The sequence below is a fragment of the Eulemur rufifrons genome, chromosome 14, assembly GCF_041146395.1.
Source record: "Eulemur rufifrons isolate Redbay chromosome 14, OSU_ERuf_1, whole genome shotgun sequence".
In the NCBI taxonomy this organism is placed as follows: domain Eukaryota; kingdom Metazoa; phylum Chordata; class Mammalia; order Primates; family Lemuridae; genus Eulemur; species Eulemur rufifrons.
Window position 1 is genome coordinate 28,318,163 of NC_090996.1, and position 18,874 is coordinate 28,337,036.

Consider the following 18,874-nt stretch of genomic DNA (forward strand, 5'->3'; position numbering starts at 1 on the left):
TGTGGTCTCGCGCCTCCCAGCGCCTCTCGGTTGGCTGCAAACAGGACCCGGAGCCTCGCATCCTGGTCAGCCGTGGACTTCTGGGCCGTTGGGCGTCATCAGCTTGGCCTTCCTCTCCACACACGGTCCCCTGGCCGAGTACTGCACCAGCAGGAAGGGCTCCTTGGTCTCGCCATCCCCCACGATGCTCTCCTCGTCCTCCGACTGGCTGATGCGCTGCAGCCGCAGGTAGCACCAGCAGCCCAGGATCAAGGCCCCCAGGGCAGCGATGGCAATGAGGATGACGATGACCGTGACCACGCCCGTGGTAGGGCTGTGGTCCATAATAGACATGGTCAGTGCTGGGGGGCTTCCTCGGCAGGAAGCGCTTGGGGATGGCCGGCTCAGTGAGGCTGGAACTCGGGCAGGACACAAGAGTCCTGAAAGACAAAGCAAGCTGAGGTCAGCGGGGACTCTCCGGAGCTGAGGCTGGCACTTCCCTGGGGTCCGTTTTTGATAATTCTTAAGCCTGCCCTCATCCTGGTGAGGGCACGCCGGCAGCTCTCACCACCAGGCAGGCAAGTCACCTTGTGCAGCCGGGGAGCTCGAGGCGCTGGTGGGGGGTGGGGGGCTGGGCCAGGACACTGTGACAGAGGCCGACAGAAGGTTGGACGCTGTTCTGTCTCTTCTGTTCTAGGTGTGCCTTCTGGAAGCCCAGCACCACTTGGTGTTCGGTAAGCACTTGGGGACTTTAAAGAGCCAGTGGCTTCATAATGGCCAGAGAGGGACATGAAAGCAGAGAAATGACATCAGTCTGTCTCGAACAGGCAACATACACAGAACAGCCTAGTCCTTCCAGGACACCTGTGAGAGGGTACAGGGGACAACAGCCTTTGCCACAAGGGCACTGCAGCTGGCCTGGGAAGACCCTGGTACACAACACACCGCCCAAGTGGGGGCTGGGCGGCAGAGTCCCTTGTGTGGCTCAGACGGAGGCCGGGAAAAAGGGACACGTGTCCAGTAAGGTGGGGGCGCTCGGGGCAGCACGGAGAGTGAGCAGACGCCTCCTGCCCTCACAGGGCGCAGCGCCCAGCGCACGACCCAGACTGCAAACAGGTCGACACTCCAAACGCTGGACGCCACAGAGCTAACTGGGCAGGCAGGTGAGGGGCAGGGAGGCGACACTGATGGGGAAGAGTGTTCCTGGCAGGGGACAGCCACTGCTAAGGCTCCAAAGGCAGAGAGGACCCACCAGTGCTCAGCATGGCGACGGAGTGACACCAGAACTGGGGACTGGGACCACCTCCCAGCTGTCCTCAGGCAACCCCCTCCACCTGGCGCGCCTCAGGATCCTCACCTGTGGGGGGGACTGCCAGGCACACACGAGGTCTGGAAGTCCCAGACTCCAGGCTCCCTCTAAGCCCCAAGGGCCTACTCCAGGCCACCCGCCAGGCCAGCCAGCAACCACCCAGAGGTCAGGGCTGTGCGCTGGTTTCACCCGCGGAAGCTGGCAGGCTCCCCTGGGTCCCTAGACCCTGACTTTTCTACTTCCTCTGCCTCGCCATAAACTGAGCAAATGATGGTAACTAGCACCCAGGTGGCAGAGGACAAGGACAGGCCCACAACACGTTCTGCACGGGCTGTACACATGCTCGGCACTCTGTAAGAACCAGATGTCTGAACTCGCTTGTTGTTGTTTTTAACTAGACTGACACCAGCACAGGTACAGCATGGAAAGGAGGTTTTCCCTCCAAACAACTGAACCTGCCGCGTCCTTGAGCAGTAACGGCTTTAATTAGGAATGATTCTCACCCGATCAGGGAGTCTCTCCAGACGCCAGGTTTGCCTGAAGGTCAAAGGCAGCTACGTCACACCCCCGAGTCTGTCCAGGGACCAGGCCCTGAGCAAACCACAGACCCTGCAGGGGGCCCTGGGCAAGGGCAGCAACATCCCTCAAACCCGATGCCTTCTTACCACCTCCAGGGGCCAGCCCACTGCCAGCCCTCTGCATGGGCTCCCTGTCCACCTGCGGGGGCCCCTGAAGCCAGGCCCCTTCCAAGTCCTCATAGTGACCTACAGGACCCAACACAGTGGGTCCCCAGCCACAATGGCCTCCGTGCACTCTCCTCCCACCAGGCCTTTGCCTAGGCAGTTCCCTTGGCCCACAATGCTCCGCCCACTTACCCTTATTCAGTGGTTCTCGACTGGGGGTGACTGTGCCCCCACCCTGGGACATGTGGCTATGTCTGGAGCCACTTTTGCTTGTCACAACAGGGGGGAGGTGGTACTACTGGCATCTAGCAGAGAGAGGCCAGGGATGTTGCTAAACATCCCGTAATGCACAGGACAGCCCCCACCACATGGAGCAGCCTGGCCCCAAATGTCACCAGCGTGAGAGTAGAGAAGGGAACTCTGACACAGTCACGCCAGCTCCAGCAGGGAAGGCTTCCTGTCCCGGAAGTCTGGGAGGGCTCCTTTCCTCCAGAGCACCGGCTGCAGCGCGGGCCTGGCTCCTGGGGGACGGCACCTGGCTAGCCAGTGCCCCCAAAGGCTGCGCACTCTACTCGTGGCCCTGCTCCCCTGTGCCCTTGACCGCACAGGCCACCCTGGCCTCTCCTCTGCCGCATCAGCTCCCACAACCAGCTGTCAGACGGGACAGGGGACCCCTGGGACCCCCGGAGAGCCTGCCCGCTGCAGCTGGGTGAGCCTGTCTCCACCTGTCCCAACCTCCACGTTCTCTTTCTGCAGGAGAACACCCACCTGCCCCGGCCCCTGCCTCCCTCTCCCTGCACCTCTGCGCACAGGGCCTGCCCTGCTTCCCACGGGGCTTCTGGACAGGAAGGCAAGTCAGTATCAATTCGGAAGGGGAAGTGTGTGTTTGGGGGTGGGGGTGGTTCGGGGGCAGGAAGTGGAAAATCAAACAATGGCACCACAACCTAGGGGGGGCCCAGGGGCCAAAGCCAGCTGGGGAGCCCACAAGACACCCATGAGTCCAGGGGGAAACCAGTGGTCCCAGGACTAACAAGGAAACTGAGGCACAGGCAGCCCCAGCTCAAAGGGACTGAGAGGAGTGGCGACCTCAAAACCTTGTCTGCTGCCCCCACCCCAGGCCAGGTGTGGGCCTGCCACCCCCGTGAGCACAGAGCGTGGCGAGCAAGCCGCAGTCAGGCCCGGCCCGTGGCCCCAGCCCTCCCCTGAGTGCGACTGTTTGTTCCTTCGCTCGCTCCGCGAGTGTTTCCTGAGAACTTCTCTTTTAAAAATTCTCATCACGTCATTCCCTGCTCAGAACCCTCCCGGCATCAGAAGAGACTCCAAATTCTCTGCCTCCCCAGATTTCCCCAGCTGCCACCTCGGGCCTCTGCACCCTCTGCCTGTCCCAAAGACTGGCTCCTTCCTATTCAGGATTTGAAGGCACCTCTCTCGGCTGCCCTCCTGGACCACCCTGGCTCCAGATGCCCTCCTCCCACTCGGCCCCGCAGCCCTGCCCGCCTTCATCCTGCTTCCCCGTCACCTGGAATCCTCCCGGGCCAGGGTCTGTTACCCTGGCTGCTGTCTCGCGCCCCACACTGGGCTCCCAGGCTGTATGAGGAGGCACCATCCGGCCTGCACACAGCTGTGCAGCAGCACACAGTAGGCACTCAATAAATGTCTGCTGAGTGTTCCAAGCCCGGGGACGTGGCGATGAGTTAGAGGAGACCCTGCTCTCACAGGGATCATGAGCGGGGGTCCCCACCTGAGCCAGTGCCCAATCCCCTAGGCCGCTCCCTGGACCCTGGACCCAGGTCCCCACGCCTGTCCCAGCAGACGCGCAGAAGCCAGCAGCCCGAGTGGGAGGACAGGCTGTAGCCCGAGTGCGGGGCAGGAGCAGCGTGGGCTGGTGGATTCCTGGCAGGCCTGGGCCCGCTGAGGGACAGCTGTCTCCATGCCTGCCGGGGGCAGGGAGGGGAGGAGTTGGCCGAGAAGCAGAACCCAGGGGAAACCCAAAGAGCTGGGGGCAGTGGCCCCTGTGAGCCCTCTGAGCCTGGTTGGACCCCACGTGCGCCCCCACCTCAGGCCCCTCCGAATGAAGGTGCCTTCTGCAGGCCAGCTCAATCCCTGCCCTGATCCAGCAAAGCACAGCGCTGGGGTGGGGTGGGGGAGGGGTGCCCAGCTTGGGCTGGGGAGGTGCCCAGACTAGCAATCTGGACCACCTCAGGACAATTGTCCAAACAGCTCACTGACTCCAAACAAGCATTTAATCCTCCCAACAACCTGTGGCTGCCTCTGCTCACCATGAGCATCTCCTGCAGGTGAGGAAACTGAGGCACAGAGAGTTTAAGTGGAGTGCTCAAGAGTGAAAAGCTAGAAAGCAGGATGGGGGCGGGGTGGGTTTTCCAAGCACAGAGGGCCCAGGGACCAGATCACAGCCTGCGCCTGTGGTCTCTGTGCCTGAGTGTCCCCCTGGCCTGGCGTTCGAAGTCCAAGGCCACCTGCATCCCCCAAAACACCCTGCTGCTCTGAGTGCCCTCCATCCTCCTCCCTCTGCCAAGGGTGGCCTGACCCTTGGATCCCATCCTGAACACCCTCAAAGGTCAGCCGTGTCCCCTGGAAACCAGTAACAGCAAGCCCGGGCAGTGCCAGGTGAGCACAGGCTGCAGGTACTAGGTATGGCAGTACCCAGTTTCCCAAGGCCCAGAGAGACCAGTAACGGCCCCAAAGCGCAGGGGGGCAGAGTTCAAAAGGACAGTCCCTGCCTCGGCCACCAGTGAGCTGAGGGCAGGGGTCTCCTCCTGTCCTGCTCTGCCTCCCAGACCCCCCAGCTTCTCCTGTAAGTCCTCCTGCCTCTTCGCAGATCTCCAAGCTAAGCCGTGCCCGGCTCCATAAGCTCCAAGCCCGGAGGGCTGCAACCAGCAGCACAGTCCCCCCTCCTCCCGCTATTTTGGGCTGTTTTCACGCAGCTGAGCAAGTTGCTCCTTGTGGCCTCAGTTTCTCGATATGCAAAGTGGGAACGCGTTCCTGACCTCACCCACTGGGTTGTGGGAGGGAGAAGTGAAAAGAAACGTGAAAATGAAGGGCCACAGGGTCACCAGGTTTGCATGTCACCAGCCACACCTTCCTGGGTGCCACAAGGAGGACTGTGAGTCCTCGGGACTCCCACTCCCAGGAAGGCACAGAGCCTGGCCCAGGCCCACTGCCACAGACAGCCCCTTCCCCAGGGACGCTCTGCCTCCTCCTCCTCCTCCTCCTCCTCTAACTGGGCACAGCACAGAGGTTGCTGGGCTCGGCTGGGCAGCTCACCACCCCTGCCTGGCAGCCTCCACCTCCAGGGACTCTTCGAGGGAAGCCAGGAGGGCTGCCTTGCTTAAAGGGGGACAGCCACCCCTCCAGGGGCTTGCAGCACTGCCCCCAGGGGTTGAGCCATGCCCCTACTCTCCAACAAAGCCCCCTATCGAGTGTGCCAACAAACGAGCCTCTGCCCCTTCAGGGGACCCCAGTTTACAGACCAGAAACATTTCCTCGCTGGGTTCTGATTGGGAGAACAGGACTGCAGGGAGAACCACCAGGACGCAGTGGAATGTCCGCTCTGTGCTGGGCCCGGAGCAGGCACTGGGACACAAGGACGCATCACACAAGGCCCTGCCCTCCAAGAGCCAGCACCAAGAACAGCCAGGATGCCGAGGGGAAGCGCACATTTATGGGGTTGTGCCCAGCTCTCCAGCCAGTGCCATCTCATCCTCCACCCCCACCCCATTACGCCCCCATCCTCCAGAAGAGGAAACTCGCCCCAGAGCCCCCAGGTTTCCGTGTGGCAGAGAAGGAAGTGGGAGCCTGCAGCACTCTGATCTGGGGCTGCCCAAGGTCAGTCGGGGTCTCCCCCAGCTCAGGCCTCAGGCTCATGCCCCCACCCTGTGAATCACCCCCTGGTCACTGTCACAGGCTGCTCCAGGCTCAGCTCAGCTGCCCAACAACTTTGGTAACAGCAGATCCTTGACAAAGTTGGTGGCGATTATGATGTGCCAGATACTGAGCTAAACACCTCACACAGATGTCTCCTTTCTGCCTCAAAACAATCCTAGAGTTAAATTATTAACTATTCCCACTTGCCTGATAAAGAATCTGCGGCTCAGAGAAGTTAAGTCAATCACCCAAGGTCACACAGCTCAAAAGTAGATGCGCAGGGATTCAAACCCAGGCAGCCTGGATCCCTAATCCCGGATTTCCACCCTGACTTTAAATTGTCATAGTCCTGACATCCCCACCTCCTCTCCTCCGTGCTGAGGGGCTGGGGACAGGTGGACCCCAGTATGGACCCCGCTGGGGCAGGCTGGGTGACCTGGACCGAGGGCTCGATGCCGGGGACTCAGGGATGACAAGCGCCCCGGCGGCTCCCGAGTGCTGAGCGCGGGCGGCGTGCAGGCGCGGTGCCAGGCGCGCTCCACGCACCCTCTCATTTCACCCTGCCAGGCGACGCCGTCCCCCCACTCTACGGAGGAGCAAAGGGGGGGCTTGAGGGAGGAGGGGGCGCGGCCAGGGGCGACAGCTGGAGGAGCAACTCCAGTCGGCCTGACTGGGGGCGGGGTGTGGGGCGCGAGACCCAGTCATGCCCACGCCGCGCAGTCACTGCCGGCGGAGCCCAGCACCAAACGCTGCGGCCCGGCCTCAGTTTCCCTACCCTCGAACTGGGCACCAGCCGTCGCCCGCGCCTCCACCCCCCGGAGCCCTCCTGACCACGCTGGGGGCTGCCAGGACCCCCGCCGCTCCCGGAATTTTGAAAAATCTCTAAGTGTCGCGGTGAGCCCGGCGGCGGAGCCCGGGCCCGTGGCGGGGGGAAGCACTGGAGGGGGAGGGGGACTCCGCTCCCCGCAAACCGGCCTCCGCCCCCCGCCGCCGCCTTTGTCCCGATCTCGCCGCAGCGCGGCGGACAAAGAGCCCCCGCCCGCGGGTGCGGCCCCCCGGAACAGACCCTCCCCCGAAGCCGCGCCCTGGCCCCCGCCGCCCCTCCCCCGCCGCAGAGACCCCGGCCCGCCGCACGGCCGCCCCGCGCGCCCCCGCCCCGTCCGGGGCCGCCCTCGCCCTCCTGCGAGCCCCTCCCGGCCCGAGCGCCCAGCCCGCGCCGCCCGCTCACCATGGCGCGGCCCGCAGCCCGGCCCGATCGCCCCCGAGCAGCCCCGCGGGCCCGGCTCCGCCCGCCCGCCAGCCCGGTCCGGCCGCCGCGCACCGTCGGGACGCAGCAGCCCGCTCTGCGGCGGGCGGGGCGCCTCCGGCTCCACCCCTGTTGGGGGCGGGGCCCGCCCTCCGCGGCCAATGGGAGCCCGCGCTGGGACGGCGGGGCGGGGCGGACCGGGGCGGAGTCACGTGCGCCCGGGGAGGGCGGCCCGGGCGGGCGGGGGCTGCGCGCAGCTGGCGGGGCAGGGGGCGGGGGCGGCCCCGGGCCGGGCGCGCACAGAGCGGGCGCCGGTGGGTGCGGGGCCAGCGGCAGGCGCTTTCCCTCCGCCGGCCTCCCCACAGCCCCGGCAGGCTGCCCTATTCCCGCCCGCTTACGGAGGGGGAAACTGAGGCGCACAGCACGGAAGAGTGTCGCCGACTGCACGAAAACTGGGAGCGGCGGGCGGAATCCTGGGCAGGGGCCGGAGAGAGGCGCGACCACTGAGTTGAATGACCTTGCTTGAGGAGGGGGCTGGAGATTCGTTCGTTCGCTGATTCAGTCGTTTGTCATTCATACCATTATCATTAAATACGATGTCGGAACACCGGCCACGTGCCTGCCACGCCGATCGCCCGGGAACAGCCACGAGCCAGACCAACTAGGTCCCTGCCCTGACAAAGCTCTCTGTCTGCCGCGGGTTGAGACTTAGGGGAATTTGCAGCCCTTGGCCACTTACAATCATGGTTATTTTTTAACATAATAACCCTGGGGTTGGCCCCTGCCGAGTGCCATGTCCTGTGCTAACAACTGTGGAAGAAGCATCCCATTTTACAGACGGGAACCCAGGGCTCCAGAGAGCTGAAGTACCACAGCTTGTTGGTGGAGGCAGGATTTGAGGCCAGGCCTGTCTGCCTGGGAACACGGGCGCCAGTTAGTGCACCCCAAGAAGGCCATCCAACCAGAGGACACTCTCTTTGGGGCCCACAAGAGGGGTGAGGGTGGGTCCTTCAATGCCTCTGTGGCCCAGGGAACTTGGGAAGATGGGAGGGAACAGGTTGAGCTGGGAGTTGTTGCTGGAAACTTCTCTCTTAGCCTCAAGCAGAACCTTCTGGAAGAAGGTGGAGGGCCCAGCTCTTAAAGCCAAGGTGGCCAGGCTCTCTCACTGCCTCCACTCCAGCCTTGCGCTGGGCTTGCTTTCTTGCATTGTCCGAGCTACACCGAGCTGTTTCCCACCTCCTGGCCTTTCCCTATGGTGTTTCCTCCAGCTGGAACATTCTTCCACTTCATCTTTCAGATGGGGCCCTCCCAAAAGTAGTTCCCTGTGTTATTCTCTCTCCTGCCCATTGTGAATTGTACATTTTCAAGGGCGTGATTAACCATTGGTCTGTCTCTCATGACTAGGTCTATTCCATTCGCTGACTTGTCTGCAGAACAGTGCCTGGCGCACAGTAGGTGCTACATAAGTGTACGTTAAATGATCCAGTTGCCAAACTCCAAGGCCAGTCCCGAGGCACCCTAGCCAGGAGGCCAGGCCCAGCGGGTGAGCTGGGGTTGAGCAAGAACGGGGAACCCACAGGCAGGGGAAGCCCAGCTCCAGGCCAGTGGCCCTCAGGGCTCCTGCTGCATCCGCCACACCTAGAGCCCAGAGCGGGAGGAAACAGGTTCTTCTCACTAAGCCAGTTCCAGTGGCCTCCCGGGTCCAGCCTCAAGTTGGCAGAAACTTCATTAGCAGGAGGACCTGGGAGGGGCAGGCTTGGAACCCCAGAGTCCGGGCTGGCAACACCAGGATAGGTGAGGGAGGCACACTTAGAGGGAAAAGATCCCTCAAAGGGTGGGGGGAAATGGGGAGAGATGTAGTAAGGATAGAAGTTGACAGTCAGACTGCCCAGGTTCAAATCCGGCCTTTCCTGCTGCTTGGCTCTGGAAAAACAGCCTGACTTTTCTGTGCCTCCGTTTTCTCATCTGAAAAATGGGGATGACTAAAGTTGACTTCATAGGGTTGTTGTGAGCACATCAGGTGGTCATCCCGGAGGAAGCAATCCCACCTATTCACTAGTAACATTGTAAACAGGGCTGGCTGGACAGGTTTTGGGGGTGACCTTGCTCTTTCTTATTTGGATCTTGGGCAAGTTACTGCACCTGCCTGACCTTGTGCTCCCTGTCTTCACAACAGGCCTCGTGGAGTCTGTCTCTGGGTGTGCTGAGAGGTGACCGGTTGGCAGTAGCCCACCTGGGCCCAGCCATCGTCTTGCCCAGAATGCTTCCATAAAGGTAACGAGGACAGCATGTTCTGAGCACTGCAGATGCCCATTCTGCAGATGAGGACACTGAGGCACTGAGAGCCACAGGTGCAAGGAAATCACCTAAGGAAGGTGTTAAAATGCAGATTCTGACTCAGCAGGTCTGGGCCCAAGGTGCTGCATTTCTCAGAAGCTCTCAGGTGGTGCTGATGGTTCGGGCCACAGGTTGAGCAGCAGCGAGGGCTACGTCCCTTGCTGGAAGTCACAAAGGGAGTGAGCACCAAGCCTGGATCCGAGCCCCCTGGGTAAGCCACACGAGTCCTGGGCTTAACTGTGGCCCTCACTGCCTGCCCCGACTTTCTCTCCCCAACAAAGAAGAGGCAGGAAGTATCTTCCCCTCCCCCAAGCCCATTTCCTCTCTCTGGGTCCCTGTACCTGCCTCCGTGGTGACATCTGGCTCAGCGTCCCAGGGGTCCTCCCTGTCAGTGGGATGGAGGTTCTCAGATGCTCATTAGCCAGGAAGATAATTGAGGGTGAGTGGTGAGCTCACCCAGCACCCTGGGCCTCGCCGGGTCCCAGCTGGGCCTGCCCGGTGCCAGCCTGGCCCTGTTCTCACTGCCTGAGGCGTTGGAGGGGCTGGGACAAGGAAGGAGCTTGTGGGGGTGGAGAGGCCTCGGCCAGCCTAAGGGGACACCCCCTGCAGCTGGGGCCCCGCTTCTGCTCGGGGCATCCCCTTAAGGGTTCTAGGCCTAAAAACAAAATGAAAACTGCTTGGCCAGAGGAGAGTTTCACGAAGGGTGAGATGTGAACCACGAGTAAGTTCTGCAGCGTGAGGTTAGGTGCAGCACAGAGAGGGTGTCATCTAGCTCTGAAACACACAGCAGTTCTCGTTCACGGCGAGAAAGCCTGTCTTGCTGCTAATGTGGCTTCATCACCTCACTAAGGCTGGCTCTGTCCCCTTTCTAACTAGAAGGGGCAGGCCTTAGGCTTGAATCTGGGGCAGTTGACAGTCTCCTTGAGCTAGAATGTAACAATGTGTTGTTTTCCATGTGTTTATGTTTCTGTTACCTTCTGTTTGTGGTACAGATGTTGCTTTTCCATTTATAATAATGACATGCCCGTCCCTTTTAAATCAGTTTATTTAGGAAAGTAAGTAGGTTAACTTAAAGCCACATACAAAGGAAGTAACTGTAGAGTGGGTACAGGGAGACGGAAGACATGGGGACAGTGGCAGATGGATGTCTGAAGTGAGGTGAACGGGGTAGGCTGTCACAACCCAGGCACCCGACAGTCCTCTTCCTCCTGGGCCTAGCAGAGCCCGCAGCTGGGCGACCCGGCCCCGTACAGGCCCCGTGTTGGCTAGAGAAGTCCACCTGGGTTGTCGTGTAGAGTAGGGACTGGGTCAGCTCTTAGAACTCCAGCGATACCAAGCTCTTCCCGCCTGGGGTCTGCGGTGTCTGTGTGATGAGGGGGACTAGTACATCCCACCCGGGTGCTCCGTGCCCCCAGTGCGCGCGCACACAGACACACACACACACACACACAGACACACTCTTACACACCCCGAGCAGTGGAGTCTATTAATCATCCGTCCCCTAGATCAGGGGTACCCAACCTATGGTGAGTTGTATAATTATTTCATTATTTGTTACAATGTAATTTATTTATTTATTTATTTATTTTTTTTTTTTTGAGACAGAGTCTCGCTTTGTTGCCCAGGCTAGAGTGAGTCCCGTGGCGTCAGCCTAGCTCACAGCAACCTCAAACTCCTGGGCTCAAGCGATCCTCCTGTCTCAGCCTCCCGAGTGGCTGGGACTACAGGCATGCACCACCATGCCTGGCTAATTTTTTCTATATATATTTTAGTTGGCCAGATAATTTCTTTCTATTTTTAGTAGAGACGGGGTCTCGCTCTTGCTCAGGCTGGTCTCGAACTCCTGGCCTTGAGCGATCCACCCGCCTCGGCCTCCCAGAGTGCTAGGATTACAGGCGTGAGCCACCGCGCCCGGCCACAATGTAATAATAATAGAAATAAAGTGCACAATAAACGTAATGCTCTTGAATCATCCAGAAACTGTCTCCCCACTCCCAGGTCCGTGGAAAAATTGTCTTCCATGAACATGGTCCCTGGTGCCAAAAAGGTGGGGGACCACTGCCCTAGATCACTCATTCGTTTACTCACTCACTCACCTAGTTATTTGTTCATTCTGCTCATCTTAATTGAACACCTACTGTGTGCCAAGCACCATGCTAGGTGCTGGGGAAACAGCCGTGAGCCGGGCAGCAAAACTCAGCCGGCGTGGGGTTCACGTTCTCCTGCAGGAAGACGGACCACGAATGCAGAAATGAGTACGATATGCGGCGTGTCCGACTGTGCGTGCTATGGAGGAAGGGACAGGGTGAGAGCTGTGGGCACACCGGGGCGGGGGCAAAGGTGGGAGGGCCTCTCCAAGAACATGTGCCAGGCGCCACGTGGATGCAGCTTAGCCCTGGCACCGCAGAAGCTTCCAGATATGGAAGCAGGCAGACAGTGAGCTGGCACTGGGCAGGAAAGCTTTTTAGTTTTTGCATGATTTCCTTATGAACTTCAGATACGCAGGATTCTGGGCAGATCACAGTCCTGGTCACAGTATATTCCCTTTGGTCCTTGCGTGACCTGCTTTTATTAAAAATTCCCACAGTTATTCAAATATGTCATGTGCACCACGTAACCCATCACTCAGAACAAAAGGCAGGGCCCTGACGATGGCCCACTCCAACCTCAGGGTCCCCCCATTCCATCCACGCCGGGGTCCCCATCGTCTTGAATGCTGTCCTCGTCACACCCTGCCTGCCTTTTGTGTAGTTTTATTGTACCTGTATGCTAAAAAACGTACTTTAAGTTTTAGTTTCTTCCTGTTAACTTTATTACAAGGGTATGCTAGTTTTCTCGGGCTGCTATAACAAATTACTACATACTGGGTGGTTAAAACAACAGAATTTGTTCTCTCTCAGTTTTGGAGGCCGCAAGTCTGAAAGCAACGTGTCGGCAGAGCCCCGTTCCCTGAGTGCTGCCCTGTCCCTGGCCTCGCTCCGGGCTCCTGGTGGCTGCCAGCCATCCGTGGTGTTCCTCGGCTCCTGCTTCTGCCTCTGTCTTCCCGGCCTTCTCCCCGCTCTGTCGTCCCTTCCTATGAGGACACCGGTCACTGGATTTGGAGCCCACCCTCATGCAAACTTACTAATTATATCCACAAAGACCCTATTTCCAAATGAGGTCACAGTGACAAGTACTGGGATTAGGACTTCAATGTATCTTTTGGGGGACACAATTCACCCCAAACAAAAACGGGTATCAAGCTGTCTGAGTCTCCTGGGGCTTCATTTTTTCATGAGTGCGTGGCTGAGATTGATCCATGTTGTAGCTCACTTGTTTTAACTGCCTCCTGCCTCAGCCTCCCGGGGAGCTGGGACGACAGGTGCCGCCACCACACCCAGCTTTTACGCGGGTTATTAACTTATTTGACCCTGACAACTTGGCAGAGGAGACGGTATTTTCCACGCTTTACAGATGAGGAAACTGAGTTTCAAAGGGGAAGAGTGAGTCCCCCCAGGGCACTCAGCAAGCTCGTCAGAGGACTTGAACCTTGGCAGCCAGCTGAAGCGTCCCTGACCGCCACACAGCGAGGCATGTCCCTCTCCTTCCTCTGTCCTCCAGAATCCGCTTCCGGCCTGGGGACAGCAGAAGGCGCAGCCTTGCCGGGATGAAGAGCTCAGAAGTGGCGATGAGGGAGCGCACAGGCCGTTGACCAGCCGAGGGTGCCTGGTGTCATGCATTGTTCACAGCCACCGTCCTGAGCCCGGGGTTGCTCTGGGGTCAGGCAGGAATTATTCCCAAGGCCCATCTCTCAGGCACGAACAGCCCTCTTCTCTCCGGCTGAGGGGGGTGGGGTGGGGGTGGGGGGCTCCCACCGAGAGGGGACAGAGAATCCGGCTTGAGCTGCAGGCTGTGGACCCTGGCAGGCAAGGGGCTGTGAGCTCCTTTGAGCCCAGCTCTGCAACCTTGGGAAAATTGATTACCTTCTCTGGCCTCAGTTTTATTTTTTAATCTGTAAAATGGGAATAATTGGCCCTGCTTTGCTAAAAGATTTAGAAATAATTCTCATAAGAGGCATACGCAGCCTGTAGCTGGGCCTCATCATGGGAGTTGCTGTCATTACCATTTACTGTCCCAATGATTATGTCCCAGGCCTGCTGGGGATATGGAGATGGCAGGAATTTGCAGCCTCCCAGGGGATATAAACTCTTCATGTATTACCAGCAAAAAAGGCTTCTGGTTTTTTTTTGTGTGTTTTTTTTTTAGACAGAGTCTCGCTCTGTTGCCTGGGCTGGAGGGCAGTGGCGTCAGCCTAGCTCACAACAACCTTCAGCTCCTGGGCTGAAGCGATCCTCCTGCCTCAGCCTCCCAAGTAGCTGGGACTACAGGCGCAGGCCACCAGGCCCGGCTAATTTTTCTATTTTTAGTAGAGATGGGGTCTTGCTCTTGCTCAGGCTGGTCTCGAACTCCTGAGCTCAAGTGATCCTCCTGCCTTGGCCTCCCAGAGTGCTGGGATTACAGGTGTGAGCCACCAACAGATAAAATGCAATGAAGAAATAAAAATTGATGGAGGGGGAGTCCCTGTAACTCAGTAGTTCTCTAAGGATGATCTCCAGCATCAGCCCAGCCGGGAATTCGTTTGAAATGCACGTTCTTAGGCTCCATCCAAACCTCCTGGAGCAGCAGCTCTGGGGGTGGAGCCAGCAAGTTGTGTTTTAGCAACTGCTGGAGTGTGAGACCCGCCGCTCACTCTCACTCTGTACTTGCTCACTTTGACGGCACAAGTTTCCTTGTCCTGAGCTGCTGTGTCGGAGGGGCCCACCTGGGAAGGAACTGAGGATGGCCTCCAGCCAACGGCCAGCGAGGAACTGAAGCCCTCAGTCCAACAACCTGCTGGGAACCGAATGCACCAACATAGGGATCCTTCCCAGTCAAGCCTGCAGCTGAGCCCACTGTCCCAGTGACACCTCCGTGACAGCCTCTGAGAGACCTGGGCCAGGGGAAGTCTCGCCTGGGCTCCTGACCCACAGAAACTGTGAGATAATAAATATCCGTTGGGTTAAGCCACTAAGTGTTTTAGTAATGTGTTACGTAGTAAATAGGCAACTAATATGGCGGATATCATAGCGTCTGTGTTAAAAGAGAGTTGGGAAACATGAACTGGTTTCCGCCTGGAGGCCTGGTTTAGATCCTGATTTGAATGTATCAGTTTTTTAAAGTTGCTGTTTGGGAAGTGTGAACACTGAGTGGATACTGCATGATGTTCAAGGTGATCGTTCGTTTTATTTGGTGCAGTAATGATATTGTGGTTATGTTTTGAAAAACATAACCTTTTAGAAGGACATATGGAAATATTTACAGCTGGCGTGATGCGCTGTTGGGGATTTGCTTCTAGATAATCAGGGTTGGGGGAGGGGTAGGCAGGAAACAAAGCGATTGGCCATGAACTGGGGGGTGTTGGGAGAGGGGGGCTCTCTCTGCTCATCTCTGTGCTTTTGTATGTGTTTGAAATTTTCCAGAGTAAAAAGTTTTTTAAAGATCCGGAGTGAACCAACACACCCATTTTACAGATGGGCAAAGCAAACCCCCGCAGCAGGCAAGGATTGCAAGGAGGGGGGCATTCCGTTGTGGACAGTGACAGGCTGTTCCTGGGCCTGGCCCTGTGCTTTGTTCACCCTGGGGCTCTGCTCAGAGACTCTGGGGCTGCTTCTCGCCTCTGCCCTGTTATCAGAGGCTCTTGGCTTTCAGGCAGGTCCTGGCTCCCGATGCTGACGCCACTCAGACACCTGAGGGTACCTGGTAGCTATTACGCCCGTACCCGTGAGAGGCATCTTTCATGTATCTAAGTGTGACTGTCATTTTGTTTCAATATATTAAGTTATCACAATGGGTGTGTTTTATTGTCTTTTATTTTAGACCTTTCTTTTCCAGAAAACATACCTGCCCCTACCCTGTGCCAGGCGCTGTGCCAGGCTAGTGATGGTGGCCAGTAGAAACCTGCCGTGAGCCACAAATGGGAGCTGCATGTGAAATTTGACATTTTCTGGTAGCCACATTTAAAAAAGAAACTGGTGAAGTTAATTTTAATAATTTTTTTATCCCGGTATATCCAAACCCAGTATGGAATCAATATAAGAATTATTGATGGGATACTTGGCATTCTTTCCTCATACTGTATTATATTACTCTGCCAGGGCCGCCGTAACAAAATACCGCAGACTGGGTGGCTGAAACTACAGAAATTTGTTTCTCACGGTTTGAGAGGCTGAAAGTCTGAGATCAAGGTGCTGGCAGGGTTGGTTCCTGGTGAGGCCTCTCTCCTTGGCCTGCAGACACCGCCTTCTCCCTGTGTGCTCGCCCGGTCCCTTCTCTGTGTGAGGGGCCCCTCGCGTCTCTTCCTCTTCTCACTATGTAAGGATACCAGTCAGATTGGATTGGGGGTCACCCTAACAGCCTCACTTTAGCTGAATCACCCCTTTAAAGACTCTGTCTCCAGATACAGTGACACTCAGAAGCACTGGGGGGTTAGGGGTTCCACATATGAATTTTGGGGAAGGACACAGTTCAGCCCATGACCCATACTAAGCCTTCAAACCCCGACGTGTGTTACGCTCTATGTCCCTTCCCAATTGGAATCAGCGCCATGTCCGATGCTCAGTCCCGTGTGGCCAGGAGCTGCTGTGCGGGGCAGACAGACCGCCCTGTCCTCGTGGGGCGTCCACTCTCCTGGGGGAGGCAGACGACAAAGAAGAGGCGAAGCGCGCAGTGTGCCGCACACCTCCCAGGGAGGAACCAGAGGGGAAGGAGGTGAGCCGGGGGCATGGGATGCGTTATCCGTTTCTCCCACGAGTCCTTCCGGAGATAGCCCATGTGGGTGTGCAGACACACGTTCCCGTTTTTAAAAACACAGATGGTGATGATATTCCATACATGCTCTGCTCTTCCTTCCTCTTCTCTCTTGGAAATGTACCTTGAAGCAGACTCTGCATCAACACACATCGGTTTCAGATATTAACAAATAATTTGAAACATAGAAAGACACGGTACGGCTGAGCTAGGATAACAGAAGCCGGAGCTTAACGCCAACACCCGACCCAGGGTGGCGGGTGCCACTTCCAAAAAATCAATTCAAGTTCATGCACAGCATTTGTAAACATGCAAAACTACTAACTTAGGAGAAGCGTCAATCCCTGGATTTGGGTACTGCCAGGTAGCATCTGAGAGGCTTCCTTGTCAAGGTTAACAGAATACGAAAATACTGATATACAGTCTTATTAGACTTTAAGATTAATATGCAGTGATATATATTAATATATTAACAATATATTTTATAATATGCAACAAATATATACACAGTAGATCTAAAGGTATTTAATATGTTACAAATATCTATAAATATAATATATAAGACAATACAAAGAAAATATATAATGGGGGAAAGTACTGGGAAAGGGCAAAGCCGGGAAGAGTTGGGAGCTTGCTCAGGCAGGAGTTGCGGGGGTGGTCAGCAGCCCCAGGGCTGGAGCTCGGGGATGAGTTCTGAGGAGGGGGAACTGGAGTGAGGGGGGCGTCTAGGCAGGACTCTGTGCTCTCAGATCTCACTCTAGGCAGGGAGAAGCTTCTAGAAGAGAAAACGGTGCAGGAATTAAGGGGGAACCTGTCTGCTGCGTCTCCACGTACGTGGGAGGCCAGAGGTGGCAAAGGGCACATGCCTGAGCCGCCCCGGAACCCTCTGCACCCCCGGCCGGCGGCTCCCTCCTGTTTATGGGGGTCCCCAGCCAGTCAGCTCTGTCAGGACGTCTTCGGGGCCTCTGCCGGAGCTGGGACCCCAGGCGGCGTGCTGCCCTGATGACAGAGAACCCCAATAATTCTGGAGTGGCTGACGGGGTGCCTCGTACAACGTGACGAGATCACATGCATCCACACGTGGGAGGTTCTCAGAATGGGACCAGGACGCGCCATGGAAGGGGAATGACGCCGTTGGGACCCTCCCGGGTCCTGATGAGCTGGGACAGGCCCTGCGAGGCTCAGGGAGGGGACTGTGCCTCAGAACCAGGCTGCCCCGCACGGGCTCTGGGTTCAAGGCCAGCTCTGCTGCATCGTGGCCCTGAGCCTCGGTTTCTCTGCCTGCAGCCTGGGCCTGGTGTATGGGCAGCCCGAGTACTTGCTTACGGCTCGGGCCGAGAGGAGTGTGCAAGAAAACGAGAACCATTTCTGAGCAGCGCCGGTGCCTCACAGGGCTCCCTGATGCCTGATGCCCAGGAAGAGCTGCCCGCCCCACCCTGGGCCCTGCCAAGCCCTGTCCCTGCTGCTCGGGCCCCTGAGGGAAGCGTTGGAGTCTGGTGAGCTGTCGCCAGCAGGTCCTGGCCTGTCCTCGCTGGAAGGCTGGAGAGGGGTGAGCGGCTGAGCTGCAGTGAGGCAGGATGGTGGCTCTGGGCCCCAGGTCCTGCTCAGACCCATGGGGGCTCGGCGGCCCACCCGCGGCCCCTCCATCTGCCCTTGCGCCCTGTCTGCCGCCTCCTCCCCGCCTGCCGTCCCGCCATGCACTTCCCAACGCCTCATGTCTTCTCCCATCTCCGGCCTTCGCATGAGCTGTTCCCAAGGCCAGGATCCCCTTCCCCTGCTTTCAGACTCCTACTCACCGCCTAAGGCCCTCCCAGAAAAGCCCGCCCTGCGATCCGGCTCTGTGCTCCCACAGCCCAGTGCAGCGCTCATCTCTGGACCCCACCAGGCTCTGAGACCCTGAGGCCCGGGACCCAGGCGGTGCCAGCTGTGTCACCCAGGAACCGTGGGTTCCCAGTAAATGCTTACTGAGAGCGGATGGACGAAAGCATGATGGAAGGTAGGAAGCAAGGCAGGGACGTGTCTTCCCAAACTTCGCATGTCTCTAAAGGAGGACGATGTCTCTCTCTGCCACAGGGCGATGCCTCTAGTTGGTGCTCAATAAATGCAGATTCATGTTTAGCAGTCTGGCCCGGCCCCTCCTGCCAGGGCCAGGGGTGGGGCCCACTGATGTGGCTGGACCGGGGTTGGGCCTCTTGGGAGTTTTTGCTACTGAGACACACCATGGAGGTGCCTGGGCGGGCAGGAGACAGCCCCGGATGGTGGACGAGTGGACAGAGGCCTCCAGCCAGGGCCGGCCCCAGCCCCCACGTCTGGATGGGGCTCGGGGCAGGGCACACAGTAGCTGCAGGCCTGGCTTTCTGGCTCAGCCCTTCCCTACATCATGCGCCTGCCTCACACCTCCCCCCTGCAGGTGCCCCTTGCCTAGGAGGCAAGAGAGACCTCACGTTTGTTGAGCGTCTGCTATGAGCCCACTCTGCGCTAGGCTTTCTACCCACATGTGCCCGAGGAATCACTAAGGTTAGGTGTTGTCCCCATTTTGCAAATGCGGAAACCGAGGGTCAGAGAGGTTATTTCACTTGTCTGAGGTCACACAGGACAGGATTGAAACCA

The 18,874-nt window shown here is 58.0% G+C and overlaps 1 protein-coding gene across 1 annotated transcript; it reads right to left on the reverse strand.

Annotated features, from left to right (window-relative positions):
- Positions 1-7,155, reverse strand: SNN (stannin). The gene is made up of 2 exons (XM_069486141.1): positions 7,085-7,155; positions 1-419 (listed from the first exon to the last, which is right to left on the reverse strand). The coding sequence occupies exon 2, from the start codon at positions 331-333 to the stop codon at positions 67-69; it is 267 nt and encodes an 88-aa protein (XP_069342242.1). The 5' UTR covers positions 334-419; positions 7,085-7,155; the 3' UTR covers positions 1-66.
- Positions 7,156-18,874: the final 11,719 nt, after the last annotated feature.

Coding starts and splice junctions, on each gene's coding strand:
- SNN (XM_069486141.1), bottom strand. CDS start 333: ATGTCTATTATGGACCACAGCCCTACCACGGGCGTGGTCACGGTCATC.